This window comes from Cetorhinus maximus, chromosome 14, assembly GCF_964194155.1.
Source record: "Cetorhinus maximus chromosome 14, sCetMax3.hap1.1, whole genome shotgun sequence".
Lineage (NCBI taxonomy): Eukaryota > Metazoa > Chordata > Chondrichthyes > Lamniformes > Cetorhinidae > Cetorhinus > Cetorhinus maximus.
The window spans coordinates 44,912,990-44,936,364 of NC_135892.1; the positions used below are offsets into that span (position 1 = coordinate 44,912,990).

Below are 23,375 nucleotides of genomic sequence, written 5' to 3' on the forward strand. Positions count from 1 at the left end.
CTGCAAGTTCCCCTCCAAGTCACACACCATCCTGATTTGGAAGCAATTCATTGTTTCCTCACCGTCGCTGGGTGAAAATTCTGGACCTCACTCCCTAACCTAAGGTACACTGTTGGTGTACCTACACCAAATGGACTTGAAGCAATTTGAAGGGCAATTGGGATGGGCAATAAATGTTGGCCTTGTCTGTGATGTCCATGTACCATGAATGAGTTTAAAATATATTCCCTCACTCATGCCAATGCAATTGAACTGTGATGTTCACATCAAGAATTGTTCTAGTTTGCTCTGATACTCATAGTAGTACCACTCAGTCTTTGGAAGTATATTGTGAATGTGCGCACTGCCACTCCAGGTTTCAGGAAACTGGACTACTCAGCGTACCTGGTTCATTTCAGCTGGCAGCTCATTATCTACGGACTGACTTAAGTGAGGGATTAGGCTTATTTCAGTCAGTAAAAAGGCAAATTCAGTGCAAGTAATGATTGCAGGGTTCTGCGTAGACCCCAGGCACAATACTAGAGCTGGAAAAAGTCTGTTCCTAAAGTGGTTTGGTTGGAACGGTCAAATCAGAGTGCAATGGGGCTACTTTATACTAAAACTTGAACAAAAATATATCACTATTGGTGCACGTATCATGTAAAGACTGTAGTAAACATGAACAATTTATATGCAAGCAGACTAGATATTGTAACTCAATGCATTTTTAGGCCTTACTAGGAAGAGTTCCCCAAATATAAGCCCTGAATTCATTTAAACTTATTATAAAACATATAGATCAACTACTCATCATTAGTTCTATCATAGTGTTGCAGGTGTACATTACAGCTCACTTTCTGATTTTTTCCTGATCCTGCACATAGATTGTTCACTTACTTTAAATTGGGATGGAGTTTCCAGCTTGCTGAAATCAGGTGATAAGGCAATCCCATCATCAAGTGTCTGCAAAAACATCTTCTGAAATTGGAGCATTTCTGGCAGGCTCCCAAACAATGACTCCATCTGCAAGAACATGGAAATGGAAGAAGTCTAGTATTCTGTTCAATGAAGAAACTCATTACTATCATCTGTCTGTGCATCTTGGGCACAGGGGCCACAAATCCAATTGCAGGGTGTATAGAACCATAGAAGCATAGAACACTACAGCACAGAAAACAGGCCATTCGGCCCTTCTAGTCTGTGCCGAAATATTATTCCACTAATCCCATTGACCTACACCCAGTCCAGACCTCTCCCATCCATGTATCTATCCGATTTATTCTTAAAACTTAAGAGTAAGCCCGCATTTACCACATCAGATGGCAGCTCGTTCCACACTCTCACCACTCTCTGAGTGAAGAAGTTCCCCCTAATGTTCCCCCTAAACCTTTCCCCTTTCACCCTAAAGCCATGTCCTCTCGTGTTTATCTCTCCTAATCTAAGTGGAAAGAGCCTACTTGCATTTTACAAAGAGCCTACTCGCATTTATGAGCGCTTCATCAAGGTTAAATAAGAGGCTTGAATTTAACTTCAGATCAACAGCAGATTTTAGCTTGTGGCTGTAATAGCAAACAAAAAATTAAAAACAAAGATAAATTTGCAACCAAGATAACAGACCGAAAACTAAATAATGGGATTGAGACACTGGACCTCACTGTGAACAGCACTATTAAAATTTTCACTGTAAATTTTAATCTGGACTTCTATACTAAAAAAAGCCAAATGCCTTAATGTTACTGGGATACAAATGAGGTTAAAATCATAACGCCATAGTGATGCATTGGTTTAAAAAATTAGCTTTAGGGATAACTTGAGATATCACATCCATATTTCATGGGTAAGAATAATTTATTTGCTTCAACAGAATTGTAGAAATAAGAATCCCTAAGTTTTATCTTGTTGGTTTAGCGGCTGCCAATGCCAACTTCTTTCAACCATCATGGTCCAGGCATCTCATCTGAGCCTCAATAATGGTAAGGGGCCATTCTGCTAAGGGGCACTTTAATGTTCTGGGTCGACCTCACAGTCTCTTCTACATTGGTGCAGGAAGAGGTGGCGGCAATACCTGAGGAGTTGATATCAAATCAATCAGGTTTTCATATAGTTTCATTTAAGATTTTTGATCTGTGGTTAAAATTTAGCATGGAAAGCAACAGTATAAAGCAGTCTTGTCCAACCCCTGGCCCCCGAAGTCTATGTATCTGGCCCGTGGATTCACTGTTCAAATTACAAGTAAGTTGAATGAAAGATTTGCAAGGACCTGTTCCTCCAATCAGAGACTGATTCTCTCCCACTTTTGTGAATGGCCCTACTAGCAGCAAATTCGGGAAAGAATAAGTCTCTGATTGGACAAGCAGCAAGTAGTGTGAAGGTGAGTGGCTGCTCCTTTGTTTTCAGAGTGCATACTGTCTCTTGGCTGTCTGTGCAGGTGCCGGCTGAAGGAGCACCAGACCAAGATGGCGGTGCGAGCGGGAAGGCCACAAGGAAAAGCAGAGTGCAAAGGGAGCAACCGAGGGTGCAGGAGCGGAGCGGTAAACAAGGTAGCAAGAAGTGTCTGGCAATCGGGCGGAGGCCGGCACGGCCTATGGAGCTGGCGGAAGCCGAGTAGTTGTGGGAGTGGCTGGAGGTTGGGTAGGCCCGTCAAATGAGAAGGGGGCCTGGCCATCACCTCCTGAAGTAATGTCCAAATTTCGTGGGGAGTGTGTGCGCGCGCAAGAGTGCGAGAGCAAGTGAGTGAGTACGAGTGAGAGAGAATTTAATTGTGTTTGAGAGAGAGTCTGTGTGTAAGGGAGTCTGTGTGTGTGTGTGTGTTTGTGAGCGAGAGAGTATGTGTGTGTGCGAGAGAGAACATGTGTCAAAGTACGTGTGTCTGTGTGTGAGAGAGGAGAGAACATGTGTGTGCGTGTATCTGAGAACACGTGTATGTGTGCGAATCTGAGTGTACACCTGTGTGTGAGAGAGCCTGCACATGAGGGAGCCTACGCATGGGAGAGCCTCTCCATGAGAGCCAGCGCGTGTGTGAGTGAGTCTCTTTGTGTGCACGTGTGTGTTTGTGTGAGAGAGAGAGAGAGTGTGTGTGAGTGAGTGTGTGGTGTGTGAGCGAGAGAGAGAAAGGTGTGATTTTGTGTGAGACTAAGAACCCTGAGACTTGGAGTGAGTGGGAAACACACACTATGCCTTCCTTGCCCACACTCCCCAAAAACCTATCCACAAAGTAGGTCAGGAGAGTTTGGTGTTTGTTAAACCCAACTCCTTAGCCAAGGTAGAAACATAATACTGTGGATGCTGGAAATCTGAAATAAAAACAGAAAAAGCTAGAAAAACACAGCAGGTCTGGCAGAAGCAGTGGAGAGAGAAAGAGTCAACATTTCGAGTCCATATGACTCCTTAGCTAACGCCTGGTCACCACTCCTCCCAGTGACCCTGGGGCCTAGTCTGTCTCTATCTCTAGCTCTGCTTCTTAAACAGAAAAGCATAAAAAAGGTTTTACTGGGCATTTTTAGTAACTACTCCTTTTTGAAATTTATTGCTTTGATGTTAATATTTTTTAAATTGATGTTTAATGTCGTATGAAACCTTACCTTCCAAAATTTGATAATCGGCCCCTCAAATGAGAAAAAAATTGAAATGTGCCCCTCCCGCCCCCCACAAAACCAGAAAGGTTGGACAAGCCTGGTATGAAGTAATGATAAAAGTGCTAACATGTTGAACTGAAGTGCACTTGCTTTGAAGACTTCACCCAACTTACTTATCATATCAATGTCATCCTGCCAGCCAGCAAACCACCAGGTTATCTGTATTTAGCTATGGAATCAACTCCAATTATAATACAAAAAGCTTGAATGACATATGAGTTCATCTTTACAATAACAAAAAGCATGACACAATTTAAGCAAAATGTCACTGGAATATATTCAGGCAAAGTTACCTTTTGCCTTGTTTGGCTTCATAGCTACTGCTTTGTAACTGCGGCCAGTTGTGAATTCAATTAAAAAGATCCTAAGTGTTCCTCTAATATAATTTTCATGGGCTTTTTGACATATTCAATTTTGAGAAATGGGATGCAATCAAATTTCCTCTCAACATTTAAATGCAACCATCATTCAGGCTTCTGTGCACGTATGCAAATAGCTGTGGGAAAAGGTCCTCAGCTCCAGGGCATAGTGACAGCTGAGAATCAGCAACAAAACCTGGGCTGACAGGCCCTGTACTCGAGTAACTTATATTACAACAACAACTTGTATTTATATACCACCTTTAATGTAACAAAACGTCTTAAGATGCTTCACAAGAGTGTTATAAAGCAAGATTTGACACCAAGCCACATATGGCGAAACTAGAGCAGATTGCCAAAACAAAGAAATGGATTTTAAGGAGCATCTTGAAGGCGGAAGGAGAGGTAGAAAAATAGAGAGCTTGAGGGAGAGAATTAGAGCTTAGGGAAGCTGACTGCATGACCACCAACGCAGGAGTAACTAAAATCAGGAATGCTAAAGAGGCCAGGATTGCATAGGCGCAGATGTCTTGCAGGGTTGTGGGGCTGGAGGAGATTAAAGAGATAAGGATAGGTGAGGTCATGGAGGTATTTGAAACACTTAAAATCAAGGCATTGCTTGAGCCGGAACCAAAGTAGGTCAGCGAGCACAGGTATGATGGGTGAATGGGACTTAGAGCAAGCAGAGATTTGGATTATCTCAAGTTTGTGCAGGGTAGAATGTGTGTGGCCAGCCTGGAGAGCTTTGGAATAGTCAAGTCTATAGGTAATGAAGGTATGGATGAGGGTTTTAGCAGCAGATGTGCTAAGTAGTGGCTGTGGCAGGATCAGTGGCAGTGTCAGAAATTGTGGTCTTCGTAATGGCATGGATGTGTGTTCAGAAGTTCATTTCAGGGTCACCTGTGAGACTAAAGTTGTGAACATTTTGGTTCTGTCTCAGGTGGTTTGCAGAGAGAGAGAGATGAAGTCAGTAACACAGGAGCAGAGTTGTAGCAGGAACCAAAGACAATGGATTTGGCATCCTCAATGTTTAACTGGAGGAAATTACTGCTCATCCAGTACTGGGTGTCAGACAAGCACTGCTATAATTTAGCAGCAGTGTTAAATGCTGTGTTTTCAGATGATGTTGCCAATGGCGGCATGTATATGAGAAACAGAAAGGATAGATCCTTGGGGGGCACCAGAGGTAGCTGTGTGGCATCAGGAAGAGAAGCAGGTGATTCTCTGACTACAATTAGATAGTTAAGAATGCAACCAGGTGAGTGTCATCAAAATTAATGTGATTGTAATGAAGAGGTGCTGGAGCAAGATAGTCTGATGATCTGTGTCAAAGGCTGCAGACAGGTCAAAAAGGATGTGGAGGGATAGTTTGCCTTTGTCATGGTCACCTGGGATGTCATTTGTAACTTTGATAAGAGTCGGTGCCGACAGGAGCAGAAACCTGATTGGATGGATTCAAACAGTGCTGCAGGAAAGACGAGCATGAATTTGGATGACATCATGTTCAAGGACTTGAGAGGAAACGGAGGTGGGGTCGTAGTCAGCAAGCTAAGTGGGGTGAAGGGTTGGTTTTTTGAAGGGACGGACAATGACAGTAGATTTGAAGTAGAGAGAGAAACATTAGCATATAATAACAATTGCCATGAACAGCAGAAGTATCGGCCTTAAATTGCATCACAACAAGAGTTCTGAAAATAAAATAACATTCAGGCATCATACCTCATCCTGTGTTAGGAAAGTCTCATTTTGTAGAGGATCCAGATATACTTCAAACAGACAGCTTAGATCCTACAAAAGATAGATGCCATTATCCAAGAATACTGAAACCCTTGTTCAACATATAAGCTTTAAGTTAACTGATTTTGCATTAAATTCACCATTACTGAGTTTTTCACTGCATCATCCCTTTAAACATCTTAACAGGCTGCAGGATTCATGTTTTACTTACTATATAATATTGAAACAATAACTGTTTAACCCTCAATGCCAAAATCCACTGTTCTTGCCTAATAGTTATGTAAAGAAGCATTTCCTCCCATGATGATTACAGAAGGTATATTGGTTACGTTAGAAAATTCTACAGTATGCATCCACAGTACACATCTCTAAACAAGAAAAATGTAAATTGATTCTATTTTAATTTGGGTGCTGAAATATCATTTAAGTCTTCAAAGGGCACTGTCATCTATGAGTATTCTGTCTCTGTATATCAAAATCAATACGTTTGACACTACAGGAAACCAGTTTTGATATCACTGGGACTTGGTTTCAGGACCAACTCAAACTGATGGGACGAAAGTCTCTGTCCTCTGGATGCGAAGATCCTGCGTGAGATGAGGTTCGGCATTGTTAATTCAGTTCCTTGTGGGGCTTGGATCTCCACATAAAAGAGTCCCTAATTGCCAATCTCCCTCAAAGATGACATAGGATGGTTGGTATTGGATATGGTAAAAGGATAATATTGGTATAACTGGGGCACTCATCTGAAGTTTGGAGCAAAGCATATTGTTAGGGTAGAGAAAAGGGGTCTTCACCTTGCATTTGCCTGTACTAACTTAACTGAGAATGCTTACTACTGATACACTGTATAGTTCCTTTCTGCAACATTAACATTCCTTACCTGGATGAGCACAGAAAAAGGATAAGTTTGACACTAGGAAATTATCAAAACATCAAAAATGTGAGATAGCTGGAAAATTTAATCATGTTACTGTAATTGGAATAAACCCTAATAAAGATGCTTCAGCATCTTGAAACTGAGAAAAATAGGCAAACTGAAAGGTAAAATATTTTCAATGGTCTTTGGATTTTATATTTTTCAACAACTATCAATATACTCTCAAGGTTTTCAGTACAGAATCAAAGCGAATTGTAAACTAGCGCAGTAGGTTCAAATCTAGCCAGGCTGAGGGGATGAAAGACTCCTTTGTATGCTTGGTGCAAGGGTCTTATACGGATTTGACCAAAAACACAAAGATACTCTAATTTTGCAATCTCACGCAGAAGCCCACAGAATGACTGGTGTGGAAAATGCAATACTGATACAGTAGTAATGTTCTTCTGAAGTAGGGAGCTGAGCTTTCTTTATTGAGCAGAGGAAGCTTGATTCCACATCTGACTGCTATACACAACATTCAGGTTCTTGATGCTAACACAGGATACATGAAGTTCTATTTGACATTAACATCCATCACTTTGATGAGTTCAAGAAGTGAACATCTTTAAAAGTTAGAATTACAGTTCCTAAAATACTCATTTGCTCTAAACACTCATGCACTAATTTATATTCAAAGGAATGGTGGTTCTGTGTAACTATTTTCTGTGTTAATGTATTAGCACATTGTCCATTGAAGCAATTAGTAACTTCCGCATTTGCTCAATCAAGCTGAGAGTTCCTGGCATCGGTTTGGTCACTAGGGAGAGTGAATACTTTCCAGAGCATAAAAGAGTGCAGATTTGAGGGCAAGGCAAGTCACCCCAGGCCAACGTCCAAACATTAATTTCCAAAGCAACTGGTAAAGAGTGAAGGTGGGTAGCAAAGTGACTTATTTTCATTGCATTGAAATACTTGACGAGAAACTTTGCACAAAATGAAACAAAAAGAGTAGTTCTGCAGCATGTTTTTACAATGGGCAGGAAGTTAGTAGAGCAATTAAATATGGAGAAGTCAAATATGAATACTCGTTTGGTAGTACAGAACTTGAGTATTGCTGAGAAAAGAGACATGTCTTTAAGCTTTTCCTCTTGCACTCATCAGGACACTCAAGGATACCAATGTAAGGGGGAAAACAACAATTTATACTGTATGTGAAGAGAGTGCTGGTTGTTTGGCATGGTGTTGCCATGGAGAATGCACCACTGCTGGTGACTGACAGTTAACAGCCAAGCATTGAAATTTAAACCATGTAGCTTGACCATGATTGGTCAAGGTATTGCCCCGAGGAATGAGTTAGCGAAAGGCTGTCACTTATTTTGTTTAGCTGAAACAGGCGCAGTCTACGTACATATTCTTTCTGTCTGCAAAGAACAGGACCCTGTGTATTAATATATGTAACTGAATCATGCTGCTACTATGCAGTAGCAACATGAGTGATATTCGCCACTAACAGGATGCTGCCATCAAACCAAAAAGATGTTCTGCCTATCACACACGAGTAATGTGGTGCATGAATTTCAGTGCCAGTGTGATGCTAGGTATGTAGGCCGTACGTCTCAAAGGCTGGCAGATCGTATCAAATAGCATGTCCCAGCCACTGTTCACAACAGGCAGGATACAGTCTGTACCCAACCAGCCCGTGCTTGCAAAACTCATAACACAGTGTCCAACATTAGATGTGATCCCACAAATGGACAATATTTGCTAAATAATCCTTAGTGTGTTCAGAATTACGCTGACAACCAATTTAAATTGTCAGTTAGGCTCACAATGTGGCACATTTGCGTGTACTGGAAGCTACCTTTATTAATACAGAGGGCCCTGTTCATTGCAGACAGAAAGAATATGTACATACACTGCGCCCGTTTCAGCAAAACAAAATAAGTGACAGCCATCGGCTGACTCATTGCTCAGGGCAATGCCATGACCAATCAGGTTCAAGCTGCCTGGTTTAAATTTCAAACAATGATTGGCAACTGTCAGTCACCATCAATGGTGCATTCTCCATGGCAATGCCACTTGCCAACCAATCAGCACTCTCTTCACATACAGTATAAATTGCTGTTTTCCCCCTTATATTGGTATTATTTCGCGTGTCCTGATGAGTGCAAGACAAAAAGTTTAGATGTGTCTCTTTTTTCAGCAAAAGCCAAATATATTGCGTTCTTTTTCCTAGAGCCCTGGTTTAAAAATCTCAGGCAATGAGCTAAGACTCAGAGACCTGGAGAGCAGAAGGTAGCCATGGTGATGACTCACAGGAGAAGAAAAATCCTGCTGTGAGGGATTAAGTGAAAAACAAATTAGGCACAGACTACTGAATTTTAAGAAATATGAATATGGATGTCTTTCAATTTTGAAATATGAGAAGCAAAACCAAAGACAGAGATTGAAAATTTCATGAGGCAAAGAGAAAACAAGAAAATGAACAGGAAAAAAAAGAAACAATCCATGAAAAGGGTCACACATGATAAATGCAACCAGGGGTAGCCACAACATAAACCAAAAAAGGAAAAAGGGAAAATTATGAAGCGAAAACCTATATTAAAAAAATTGAAGGAAAATGACAGTGAAACTAACCACACAGTTGTAATGTGGAGAAGACCAGACAGCTGAGCATGGTGACATGAGAATAATGGATAGCCATGCATGCTTACAAGTTACTGATCTCACAGTGGGGTCTAGATGTCAAACCACAACAGTAAACTCAAGCTGTTTATAACCATCATCTGAATCCTGCAATCAGAATTCAGCCTTATAACTATGCCCAGATGTTTTTAAATATCTACTGTTTGAGGACTTTTGGTATAAGCAAGAGTGCCGGCAAAAATAAAAGTGTCCTGTATAGTTGATGAGTGATGATGTTTGTACTGATGATTAACCAATGCAATACAATCTCTGCAATCACAGCTGATCAGCAGGAAATAGCAAGAAAATATTTATACACATAACATGCACAAGCTCAAGTCCAATTTTATACTCAGTCCATGATACTGAAAGTTTTATTGCAAAAAAAGTGATTTAATGTCAATAGGTTGATGTGGAAATTGTATATTACCAGACATTTCCTTGAAAAATAAAAAAAAGGCTCGGGATTCTGAGAGTTCTGCAGGTCAAAAATATCAGAACAAGGATGTCAGCATAAACCTGAAAGCATAACCGGCACTCTTTGTAAACTGGCATTAGGAAGGAATCAGCCTCTCTTGATAAGTTTTAAGTTGAGCGGTTATGAGGATGAGAAACCAGACTATTTGCGATTAAATGATTTGCAGGAAAAGCAGATGGTCAAGTTTATTCGAGATTCATTGTGGATATTCTTCTTCCGTATTTGTCTTACAGCATATCATCTGAGTTCAGTTTTTTTAAATTTCAGTCTACATGCTTTAGGTTATGTTGTCTTTGACAAGAATGAATGACATGTTGCAGAGTTCAAGTTACTCAAGTGGAATGAGCTGGATCTTGGATTTCCCCTCCCTCACCTCACTAGAGGAGACCACAAGTGATGTCAAAGCTGTGTAGTTGACCCTGACAACTAGATTTTCAAACTTGGACAAGAGGTTGTCTCTGGAAGCTGGTTCTCTTTTTCTAAATGCATAATGATTGCCCAATTCCTTTCCAGGTGAATGGAGACACTCACAGGCCAACCCATATTTGTATAGTGCCTTGGACATAATAAAGCTATGGTGCCTTCAACATGGGCATCCTAACGGCATAAAAATAAATGCTTGGTTAGTCATATTATTCATCACTACTACTTTGCTCAACACAATTTTGCTTCTCTCCTTAGATGTTGAGGCAACTTTAAATTGAGTTGATGAAGAGGGCTCTGAGATCAATAGGATTTAATAAAAACTTGATTCAGCTGGTCTCCTTTATTCCCACACTCATGGTGCTGGCTCCATGAATAATGTACTTCTCCTTAATTTTTCTCTCTTTCATGATACTTGCAAAGTTGCCCTTTAGAATTCTTCCTCTTGTCTTTAAATCTCATGTCAGCCAATTTTTATATTTATAGGATTTGGTCAGTGGTTGAGAAGCAAAAAACAAATGTATCGATGAGCACCTATATATTTCTGACTTCTATGTCACTATCACATTTTATGTCATGCACCCTATACAATATGATGCTCGGTCAGATATAAAATCCATTGTAAAAGGCTGACCACATGGGACTTGGTCATTCATTATTATCCCAATTAATTATGATGTTTTCCTTCTACTTGCAGTTCGATGATCAGCAATGGTTTTATTTTATTTCCTCATGTATCCTATTTGTGTGCTTGTTATAGGATTCATTATGGTTATCCTGATACCATTAATGTTATACTTGCTACAAGATTGTTTATGTCTAAAATAAAAAAAATTGAAAGAAAACATTTCTAATATTACACACATTTCCCTGTATGCAATTGATATATTTTACCCTATTTAAATTGCGATCTGCAGGGACCTTACTTTCTGCATGTTATGGGATGAAAATATGCAACTGGATTTTGTAGCCCCCAGTGGGGTGGGTTGGCAGGCCGGAGGGGCTGTAAAATTGCAGGTCATGCATGGATGCCAACCCGCCCGCTTCCACTGCAATTTTACCAGTGGCGGAGGTGGTGTCCGAAGGCCCACCTGCACATGGGCCAATTGAGGCCCTTAAGGGGCATGACGGTGGCAAAGGCCAAGTGTGCAGCCCAGCAGCATTCACTGCTTGGGCTAGAATCCTGTCAAAGGGGTGGCATCTCCTTTTTGAGCCCCCATGTCCATGGGAGGACACACCCCCTCCCCCCAAGGTCTTCCCACTCTGCGTTCACTGCCCCTTTCCCTGTCCACTGCAGCACCCCAACCCTGCCCCCCGGGCCAGCCAACTAGCCCCGACAAGACCTCGGACTTAACTTGGAAGTCTAGCTCCATTGCCGCTTGCTTCAGCAGCGGCCATTGCTCCCCACAGCCCTGCTGGGACCAGAGAGCTGCTGGCCATTTGATTAGCCCACAGCTCTCCGAGGCGGGACTTACTTCCTCAATGGGGACAGAAATCCCATCTCAAGCCGGATGACCTGATGGCCGTTAAATGGCTGCGGAATAAGCAGGCTAAGTGGGGGTGGGCTCACTCCCAAAGTATCCGACCCTGGGGTTTCTGCCCCCAAAGTGTAGCGATAGTGGGGTTATCCTGGACTGAAGAATTGTTTCACTGTAGCCAATGGAGCTTACACTTAATAACTCCAGAACTTTGCTCTTCAGTACTGAGGATACGCACAGACCCTAATAAATGCTCAATAATAGCAAGAAATATATTGTTCAGCTTTATCTTGCATTATTGAGACTTTTACAAGTGAGAAAGAATTTCATGTTTTATTTATAGCTCAGCCCTGCAGAGATTAGTATAACCTTTACAGTAACTTAATGTAATCCTCTCAAGGTTTACAAAGAGGGCTGCCCCAATTCAGGTCATGTGCTGATGGAATTAAATTACTTCCCTAGATATGTTGACTTTTAAATGACGTCTTAAATCCTCAGGAGATTTGCACCATGGGTTCTACTGGCTGGTTGCGAAGCAACTGTGTCAATTTCAGGCAACCACTGACAAGTAAGTACTTCTGCCACGGGCTATCAGCACAATTACTGTCTCAGAATTTATGCATGTTGCTCAGGCCAATAACAGTCACAATGTTGTGGTTAATGCAGCCATGATCCAAGCAGACTAACCTATTAGATGACTCCAAGAAATAATGCCCTCAAATTGTACAAATATAATGGGTACAGGCTGCAAAGTCTGAATCTGTAGAAAATTAGCAATCTAAAGTAGAGATTAGAGAGCAAGAAAGTGGACTCAGTTAAATTAATCTGTATATGTTATAGTGAAAGAGACTCCAGTGAGGTTACATGAGCCAGCAGAGGCCACTAAACCAGTGCTACTCCCAACAAATGGAGCATCTCCACATACAGGCTCCTCTCTATCTACCTGCTCAGCAGCAGATACTTATGATGCCAATTGTTTTCTCAGCATTTGTCCAGGTCTCATGAGCACATCACCTGTGCCTTTTTGGGTATTGGAAGATTTTGTAACGTGAACAGATTTCTACAGTCAGGTGATATTTCACACAGCAATTGAGTTATTTAACTGGGAATGCAAGGTAGGCAGTAGAATAGTGAAAAGTGAAATGGGAATTCTATCTACAAAGGGAGGTGCGGGGAATAGGCTGGGGCCCAGAAATGTAGGTGGGTGGGTGTCACAGGGCACATTCCCTGCACCTAAATGAAGAAGTCTGAGGTGCCCAGATATTGGATCTCATTATAAAAAAGCTGATGTGGCATCAAAGTCTGCCAGTGTTATACCAGGCACTGCTAGCATCACAAGGGCCCTGTAGTAAATGGGTCCAAAGGTTGATAAATCACGGAGGGCTAATCAGGGCGGTTGGAAGAGGGGGGTGATTGGTAGGGGAGGCCAGGATGAGTGAAGGAATATGGGAAGGGAAGCACTGAGGATTAGGAACAGCGGAGTTCATGAATCGATGGTCACAGTTACAGCAACAAATGCTTCCTTGAATCCCAGCACCACCTTCAGTTAAATTACTCATTCTTTGTTGCAGGCAATCCCTAGGGCTGGTTTATCCTGTGCAGCCTGCAATGGTGCTGGCTGCCTCAGGGGAAATCAATTTTGGAAAGGTTTATTTGTATATGCAAAGGATCCAATGTTAGCCTCAGGTGTGGGTAAAGGCATCTATTCTTTCCTTTCCAATATGGTGCGTGGTGCAGTCCCAGCTAGAAATGTATGCATGCTTTCTGTTTGCCATATCGTGGGCTTCGTAAGCCAGTTAGCCTAGCCAATTAATGCAGTTCCCACAACACAAACATGTCCTAATTAAAAGCAAAATTACAATCTCACAGAGAACACAGCATGAGGGCTTGGGAAATGGAAAAATAGCACGCTAACTAGGGATGACTGTTATGAAGTTGGTGTTTAGTCACGTTGTTGGACCAGGGTAAAGGAAGCCTCATTGTACATTCAACTGAACCATATTTAAAGTGCTTGATTCTGACACCAGGAGCCTGCAATGTAAATTGCTCCATATTCCCAGCTCTAACATTTCACGTTGATGAGCACAAAATACACCATTGATAAAGGCAGCTGGGTGACCTTTGCCCAAGGCCTCAGTCGGTCCTCAATTGTACTTTGAGTGAGCAGAGTGAGCGGACATCATGAGTTCAGTAAGAAATCAGGCCCATGAACGGATCCTCTGTGGTGCTCCAATACCTTCTGTCCATGTCATCTAAAACTGCAATTCATTTTGCAAATATACAGCAACTTTCAGCTGGCACATAATTAAGTGGCTCCAAAATGCTTGCAACATAAAAATGGCACCAAATTCCAAATCGCCTGAACCATCAATTACATGGTATTAGATCATGTCTCCTTCCCCCTCAAAATGGTAGACTCAGCAGCAGTGGAGGAAACAATGACTAGAGTATTCTGCCTTTAAGATCTTAATTTTCAAAGTTAGAAACTTTCAAAAGTCAGGACATACAAAAGATAAATGTAATTAATGTTGGGAAAGGCGACTCCAAGCAATTATTTTAAATTGTAGAACTTCAGTAAAACTGTGGTATTTATTGGGATGGGAGTACAGTTATTTATTTGAGACTTCCTGGTGGTTTAGTGAGTGTAGCACTAAGAAACACCAACCACAGTGTTCACACACAGTCTGCCTACTTGGGGTGCCAACTGGGAGACTACAATTGGCTTCAAAACACCAGGATTATAGTGTTGAAAGAACAACCATGGTTTCCATTCCTGATTATTAACCAGGGACTCCAGCTGGAAAGCACATGATGAACGTTAGATACGAATAGAATTGGCCAGCTGCCTACCAACAGTATATACTATGGATGAGATGCTTGAAGGTAGCTGTGGAAGCATTCCTTAGCGAGAGTCAGCGGCATAACATGAAGAGGGTGACAAGTTAAGAAGTTGGCAAATTTCTTATTTAATGACAAAGTATGAGCCATCCATTTTATAAAGCTTAATTTCATTCATAAGAATACACACACACCATTAATTTAACCTTCATACATACCTTCACATAGGACTTCTCTGTGTCTATTAGTTCATGGATAACTTTCCGAAGTCTCTCTGCACCAGAGAGGTGTCGTGCTAGTGGCCTCAGATGTTGATCAAGACTCTCCTTCTGTCCATCCATATCTGACGGTTGCAGTTCATATAAACTTCGACAGAATGTAGAAACCTGCTCTGCACTCTAGGGGAGGGGAGAAAAGGGATAGTAAACAAAGCCAACTAACTGACAAGTTAACTGAACTTTCACCATTTCATATTCTATTATTGCATTAGGTCACCTGAAAACTATATAGAATATTAGATCACTGAGGAGAAATTTACTATTTGATACCAATGGCAAAAGAAGAATAGTTTAAGGAATTTGACCATGGTCTTAGAATGCGGAGGGTTGATGCCTGAATTTTGCTTAGTTAGGTGATCCAAGCCAATGTGGATTCAAGGGAGAGCAGCCAGCAGTACTTGTTTCTGACTATTATTCAAAGACCTTTGTTGAAAGTGAAGGTGAGCAACTGAGATGGAAGTCTAGCTCAACTGTGACCCATTTTGCTGTGGAAAATCTTGCCAATGCGCCGTTTAAAATCATTGCATAAATAGTGAATGCATTACATCTGGAAGTGTAATCAAAGAGTCAACATCTTCAGTAGAGAATGCAGGAGAAGAGCAGAGAGAAGAAAAAGGAAAAAAGTTCTTGGTTCTAGACCAGCTCATGATTTATTTCAGTAAAAATCCATTGCTAAATTAAAAAACTTTTCAGTGAATAAAATTAAAACCCTTTCATATTTTCTCTTAATTAACTGACTGCAATTATTTTTGCATAGTTTTAAAACTGGCATTATGCACAAAATGTAAAGGTGATCTTAAAACTTCCTAGGTCAAACATAGGTGAGTTGCAGCCATTAATCTCCATTATATTTTCTTTAACTTTAAATTGTTTTCACAAAGATGAAATAATTTATAATTTTCTTTGCTTTTTAATACCTTGAACCCATTGCCTTCACTGTAACAAATATTCAAATAAATACCTGGGTGAGAATTGGACCCCAGCCTCTAAATATCCACATTAGTTTGTCACTGTCCTGTACTTCATAGACAAAGACAATAAAATGCATTCAGTGCTGTGTAGAGAGAAACTAACAGATGCACACCACACCCTGAATCAACAGTACCCTTGGGAGTCGAGCCTTTTGTGCATCACAGTAAGGCGTGTGTTCCACTGAATACCCAATAACATAGCAGATGTAATATGAAAAATTTGTGAATCAAAGCAGAGTTAAATATTATGGGGTGAGGGAAGATTTCCTCCATGCACTAAACAGGAGTATTTTGACTATGTTTCAACTTTGGTACAAATAGCTAACAGAAGAAATCTTGCTACCACCCCCAGCAGTGTTACAGGTCTGTCTCACCTGAAGAAAACTGCAGGGCATAATTTTCTCTGTTTGGCGTGTGGGGGCGGGCCCCGCACACCAACGTGTAAAATGACGTAGGGTGACGTCGGGCATGCGTCTGTTATTCTGATCTTCCATTCGGCAGGCGCACACTGGTGTTGGCTGTGAGCCCGCTGAACTGTAAAAGGCCTGTTAAGGCCATTAATTAAACAATTAAGGCAATTGAGAAAGCTGCCCGTCCAACCTTAAGGTTAGCGAGCAGGCAAAGAGCCCAGGCGGCCTTTGCATTTTTCATGAAACCTCATCCAAGGGCGGGTTAAGGTTTCATGAAGGGTGTATAAATTTAATAAATATTTTTGAAACATTTGAAAAACATGTCCCAGCTCATGTGATGCTCATGAGGGGACATGTGTAAATGATTTTTCAGCTTCTTTATTTGAAATTCACATTATGAAATTAATCTCCCTGAGGCAGCTCCGTGCCTTAGGGAGATTTCTGCGCTCTTTCGCACACCCACACAGGGAGCGCTTCCAGGCGCGCGTCACGCTGGGTAGGCCTTAATTGGCCCGCCCACACAAAATGGCAGCACACAGCTGATCGCGGGCAGCAATCAGCTCCGCACCCACCCGCTCCCAACTGCCCGACGGGGAGAAAATTCTCCCCCTGGTGATCATTGCAATAACAATTAGATTTGTGGCATGAGTCCTTAGTATCAATTAGAGAAAGGAACAGAAAGAAATAATATTCTTAAAAATGTCTCTCAGTTCAGTCAACTGGGTTAGTTATAATAATTAGGGACTGAAATTAAGCCCATTTATCCTGAATTTAATTTTTTAATACGCAATGTTCTATGGATGTTCCTCCATCTTGCCTCACTATTTTTCACCACTCCTCTCTTGATGCACATCACATGCTCTAGTTCCTTTTGAAACGCAGTATCAGATAGTCATAGGTATACACCAGTGTTCAAAATACATGGGGCAGTGGGCGAATTTGTCCCTGAACGTCCCCAAAAGGCATGGGAAAATTCAAAGAGCAACCGTTCCGAGAAAAGTCACCCCCCATATGTGGAACTGACAGATTCAATAAGGAGCTGCTCCTCCAACCACAAGCTGTTTCTCTCCCACACTTGCTGCTTATAGGCTAGTGAGCCTATCAGCAACAAACACTGGAGACAAGCAGCCTATGATTGGAGAGGTGGCGAACAGTGAGAAGGTGAGTTGCGGCACTCAGCCTGAGGTCTGGGGGAGAGGCAGCAAGAAGGTGGCTATATGGGGTGGGGGGTTGGTGGCAAGGAAGCAGCTATAGTGGGAGATGCAGCGATGGAATGGCTACAGCAAAGGGAGAGACTGCAAAGGAAGGGAGAGGCTGTGTTGGAGGGGGAACTGTCTTAACCTGTCAACAAAGGAGTACTCAGCTAGCATCAGGAAAGCATGAAGTCACTGAGGTAATGAGTTCCTTGCAAATTAATGTGGAGTCTCTGACTTAAGGCTGTTCAAGTTCGGGAGCTAGTGCTACTGCATGGGAAAAAGTGTAATGGATGCTATTGTAATGAATACTGTGTTAATTGGATAATTTAGTACTGAACAGTTTTATTTCATTAGATAGATTTGCATTTGTGTGTTATCACATCTCAAAGTGTTTCATATATTGTGAATTACTTGAGGTGCAGGGTCTGTGTTAGAGACAAACATGCAACCATCGTGAATATACTAAGACCTCAAACAGTATTGAACAACTTCCATTTTTGTCCTGCTTTTCAGGGTCTCGGGACATCCCATAGTGGTTTACAGTCAATGAAATGCTTTGGAAGTGTAGTCACTGTTGTAATGAAGGAAATATAATGAGGTAAACGATCAATTAATTTAGCAGATTCTCGGAGTAGGGATTACAATCTAAAAGTAAGAACCAGATCTTTCAGGATTGTAATTAGGAAACACTTCTACACACAAAGGGTGGTAGAAGTTTGGAATTCTCTTCTGCAAACAGCATTTGGTGCTAGATCAACATCAATGCTAGATCAACTGCTAAATTTAATTCTGAGATTATGATCTGAAATGCAGTAAAAGGGGTAGTAACTGACTGATTAGAATCTTTCAGCTTTGTGCATATACAACAAAAACGCATTAGCTATGACCTTACCAGTCTGTGGAAGGTGTGATCAAGGTGATGGCTTTTTGTGTGTAGAATTGTGTGTCAGTTATTTCAAAAAAACTTTTTGTTATTAACTTATGCCTGTTGTCTTCTTGTGCCAATTTAAATACTTTAAATCTAGGAAATTAATGCATTCCTTCTCTGTTGTACCTTTAAGTTTAATGGAGGGGTTATAATTATTGATTAATTTTTCTAATTCTTCTTCTGCATGAGTCCAAAAACACCACAAATACAAAAAGTAATATTACTACTTGACTGCATCACCTAACAAAGGAAATAGTGAGAATGAAAAAAGAGCCCCTGAAAACCAAAAAGTAGCCCCAAAAGTCAAAAAATAGCCCTCCAGCAAATCTCAAGAAGAGCCCTCAAAAAAAATATTTTGACCCCCGGTACATTTATCATGAGCACTGACATATTACAAGGCAAATAGGTGCTTATGCCTGCATAGAGACTACATGTTGTCCACTACTAACTTTCCTTTGGATCGGAATACAAAATGCCTGCAGGATGCTGCAAAGCTTTGCCGAGCACTATTATTTAAACCTACTTTCTGGTGCATCGTCTGCCCGGAGTTGGGAGCACAGCAGCATTATGTATAAACAGTCATGATGACATACAATTTTGAGATCATGGTTGGCAATGTAGCTTTTTTGTCAGCTCCAGGTGTTAGAATGGAGAGGATAAAAAATCTGCAAGTCCCCAATGAGACCACCAACTCAAAAAACCGATGTATGCTTGTTTTTTAATTCTACATTAATTATTGAAGAAACTATATATACTACTAAAACTTAGTGGACAGTGAAATATAACTAACCTGCTGCATAGGTATTTATTAGCCACCACAGTGCTAGCCATTGCATGGACTTTATCAGGCAAATCATTGGACATGAAAGAGCTACATATTTCTGTGTTGGAGCCCTTAACAGTTGTAGTATTACACGTATAGCTCCATCAGTTGCCCAGTGATAACGGCACGACCAAACAATAAGATAAGCAATTCCCCATCTGTAGCTGATAACAGGAATGGCAGAAGCTAGAGGGCAATAATTAACCTCAGCAGCCCATAGCTAACAAGAGGGGAAACGATTCCTATTGATATCCAGTAATTCCTGCTGGAAAGTGTATATGTCTCAATATTGAATGCAGGCAGGATAAGATTTAGCTGCAATGCCATATTCAAGTAGCTCATTGGTACTTAATCTCCAGGCTCACACATGAAGAATAGCCATTTGAGTGAAGCCTTGCAGTCAGTTAGCACACATAGAATTGTATCCTACCAAGAGCTTAAAGCAGTGAAGAAGGGAGGAAAGATAAGAAATTCACAAAACACCTGACATAGAACCTCACAGCACAGAAGCAAGCCATTAATTCCAGAGTTGAGTTCAGAGTGATTGCTCTTAACATCAAGACAGTATTTGACAGAGCATGGCATCAAGAAACCCTCACAAAATTGAAGTCAATGGGAATCGGGGGGACATCTCTCCATTGGCTAGAACCATGCCTGGCACAAAGGAAATTTTTTGTGGTTGTTGGGGTCCAAACAGCTCAACCCAGGACATAGATGGAGGAATTCCTCAGGGTACTGTCCTAGGCACAACCAATAACAGATGCTTTATCACTGACCTTCCCTCTAACATAAGGTCAGAAGAGGGTATGTTCGTTGATGATTTCACAATGTTCAATACCATTCGCGACTCCTCAGATCTGAAGCAGTCTGTGCCCACATGCAGCAAGACCTGGACAGTATTCAGGCTTGGGCTGACATTTGCACCACAGAAGTACTAGGCAAAGACAATCTCCAGCAAGAGAGAATTCAACCATTTCCCTTAATATTCAAATGCCATTACCATCACTGAATCCACCACTGTCTATATCCTGGGGGTTACTTCACTAGAAACTTAACTGAACCAGTTAAAGACAAATGGTGGCTGCAAGAGCAGGTCAGAGGCTGGGAGTTCTGCAGAAAGTAATTCATTGCCTGACTCCCCAAAGCATGTCCACCATCTACAAGGAACAAGTCAGGAGTGTGACAGAATACTGCCACTTGCCTGGATGAGTGCAGTTCCAACACTCAAGAAGCTCAACACCATCCAAGACAAAGCTGCCCGTTTAATCGGCACCCTTTCCACCAACTTCAACTTTCACTCTCCACCACCAACACAGTGGCAGCAGTGTGTACCATCCACAAGATGCACTGCAGAAACTTGCCAAAGCTCCTCCAAAAGTACCTTCCAAACACCCAACCTCAACCACTTAAAAGGCCGAGGGCAGCAGACTCATGGGATCACCACCACCACCTGCAAACTCCCCTCCAAGTCACCCACTATCCTGACTTGGAAATATATCACCGTTCCTTCACTGTCGCTGGGTCAAAATCCTGGAACTCCCTCCCTAACAGAACCTATACCACATGGACTGCTACAGTTCAAGAAGTAGCTCACTACCAACTTCTTGAAGTCAATTCGGGATGGGCAATAAATGCTGGCCCAGCCAGCAACGTTCACATTCCCAAGAATTAATAAATTTTAAAAAGCTTGGCTGACTCTTTGAAAGAGCTGTCCAATTAGTCCAGCTCTGGTGTTCTTTCCCCATAGCCCTACAAATTTTCCCTTTTCAAGTATATAGCCGATGCTTTTTTGAAAGTTATTATTGAATCTGCTTTCTTTCATACAATGCATTCTAGATTGCAACAACTTACTGCATAAAATGATTTCATCCATCTCCCCTGTTTTTGCAATCCTATGTTATTAAAATAAAACAATATACCCCAATAAAAATATTGAAACGGAAAAAGGTGCTGCAAAACTACCTTAAAACCACAGCTGCTGTTTCTATTGAATAGGTTGCGTTAGTCAAGGTAAACATTGCACAGATACACAAATCTTTGGATGTTGAACAATAGATATCAAGTCAAAGGTACACAGACATTTTATATGGGAAACCTGTTCCGCCTGTGAATAGCTTGTATTTATTATGCATTAAACCACTGCAAATATATGGCTATGAAAAGTTAAAACCAATGGGGGAATTTTAAAATCCCAGGGTAGGTGGAGAGGAACAAAGTTAAAATCTATACCTAGTTCCAGTTTAACTAGGGAAGGTTGGGGAGGCAGGTGAGTACCTGCTCAACAGACAAATCAATAATTTTGTGTCAGTAAGGCTGTGTATCTCAAATTTTAGCAGCCATTTGCATTTAGAAGCTGTAGACTAGGTTTTCCAGGGCACGGAAAGCCCAACAGTTAAAAGGAAATGGGGATCACTAGGTCTAGCAGTTATGTTTTTCCAGCACTGCTTGTGGGTCAAGTGGAGTAGGGCTGCTTCCCCCAGTCCTGCAATCTAACCACTCCGCAATATCTCAATCTGGCTGGTTGCTGGGCAGGAAATGGAGAGAAATAAAATAATAAAATGTGGTCCTTCTGTTAAATTCAGTAAAACCTCCACTTTCCCGATCACTAGGTCATCCCTGCTCACTCCCTGTAAATATTAGGGCCAATGTTATAATTGAAGCCATTTTTAATGCACTATATTCACCGATTAAAGAAATATTATCGATTTGTAGAGCTTGAGGCCAGTGTTAATATTTTGCGTTAATGTGGCTAAAACAACAGATAAAGCAATCCGTCGGTTTAGTGAAGCACGAAGATCAGATTGGAAATGTTTGTGCTTGAAAACAACTTTTATATTTTGGCAATTCTTTGTTCTACCATACTTTAGCTAATATTTGGACTTCACTGGAAAACAGCTTACATTTAAATTGCACTTTTTATGTAAGAAAATGTTCCAAGGAGTTTCACAGGGGTGTTAACAAGACTGAAATTGACACTGTGCCAAAAAGAGGAGAGATTATAGGAAGGGTGACTAAAACTTTGGTCAACAAGGTATGTTTTACGAAGCATCTTAGGAGAATGAGGTGGAATGGTTTAGGAAGGAAAATCCATGCATTAGGGTCTAGACAGTAGAAGGTATAGACGCCAGTGGTGACAAAGAGAATATGGGATTCACAAGGGGCCAGTGAGGGAGAATTTTTTTAATATATTCATTTGTGGGATGTGCGTGTTGCTGGCTGGGCCAGCATTTATTGCCCATCCCTAATTGCCCTTGAGAAGGTGATGGTGAGCTGCCTTCTTGAACTGCTGCAGTCCCTGTAGTGTAGGTACACCCACAGTGCTGTTAGGGAGGGAAATTGAGGATATTAACCTTGTGACAGTGAAGGAACAGCAATATATTTCCAAGTCAGGATGGTGGGTGGCTTGGAGGGGAACTTCCAGGTGGTGGTGTTCCCAGCTATCTGCTGCCCTTGTCCTTATAGATAGTAGCAGTCATGGGTTTGGAAGGTGCTGCCTAAGTAGCCTTGGTGCAGAGGTCTTGAAGAGTTGTAGAGCTGGAGGAGGTTATAGAACTGAGAGTGGTGAGGCCACAGAGAGATTTAATTGATGTTGATCGATCAAGAGCCAAAGTAAGTCAGCAAGACTGGGATAATGGGTGAGCTTGACTTGTTGCAGTTAAGGAAACAGGGAGCAGAGTTTTAGATAAACTCATGTTTATGAAGTGTGGAAGATTTTGGAATTGTTGAATTGGGAGGTAACAAAAGCATGGATGAGTGTTTCATCCCAGTTGATCTAAGGCAGGATAGAGATGGATTATAGTGTCGGAAGTAGGCAATTGGGGTCCGAAGCTTATGTCAAGGTATCGTATGACATTGAGGATGCAAATAGTCTTGTTCAGCCTGAGATCATGACCGGGGAATGACATAGAATGGGTAGCAAGGGGATTGTGTTTCTGGCAGGGACCGAACAAAGAACAAAGAAAAGTACAGCACAGGAACAGGCCCTTCGGCCCTCCAAGCTTGCGCCGATCATATTGCCCATCAACTAAAACATTTTGCACTTCCAGGGTCCGTATCCCTCTATTCCCATCCTATTCATGTATTTGTCAAGCTGCCTCTTAAACACCACTATCGTACCTGCTTCCACCACCTCCTCTGGCAGCGAATTCCAGACACTCACTACCCTCTGTGTAAAAAACTTGCCCCGCACATCTCCTCTATAGTTTTCTCCTCTCACTTTAAATGTATGTCTCCTAGTAATTGACTCTTCCACCCTGGGAAAAAGCTTCTGACTATCTACTCTGTCCATGCCACTCATA

At 41.5% G+C, this 23,375-nt stretch overlaps 1 protein-coding gene across 7 annotated transcripts in view; it reads right to left on the bottom strand.

The window, feature by feature from the left end:
• The window catches only part of tiam2a (TIAM Rac1 associated GEF 2a), a 384,705-nt gene that overhangs the window by 47,732 nt on the left and 313,598 nt on the right, over positions 1–23,375 (bottom strand). For all 7 annotated transcript variants that reach the window (XM_078556860.1, XM_078556862.1, XM_078556861.1 and 4 more), the window contains 3 exons: positions 14,690–14,869; positions 5,693–5,761; positions 877–1,002 (listed from right to left, as the gene is read on the bottom strand). In XM_078556860.1, the coding sequence (XP_078412986.1) occupies positions 877–1,002; positions 5,693–5,761; positions 14,690–14,869 (375 nt within the window). The remainder of the gene's footprint in view (positions 1–876; positions 1,003–5,692; positions 5,762–14,689; positions 14,870–23,375) is intronic.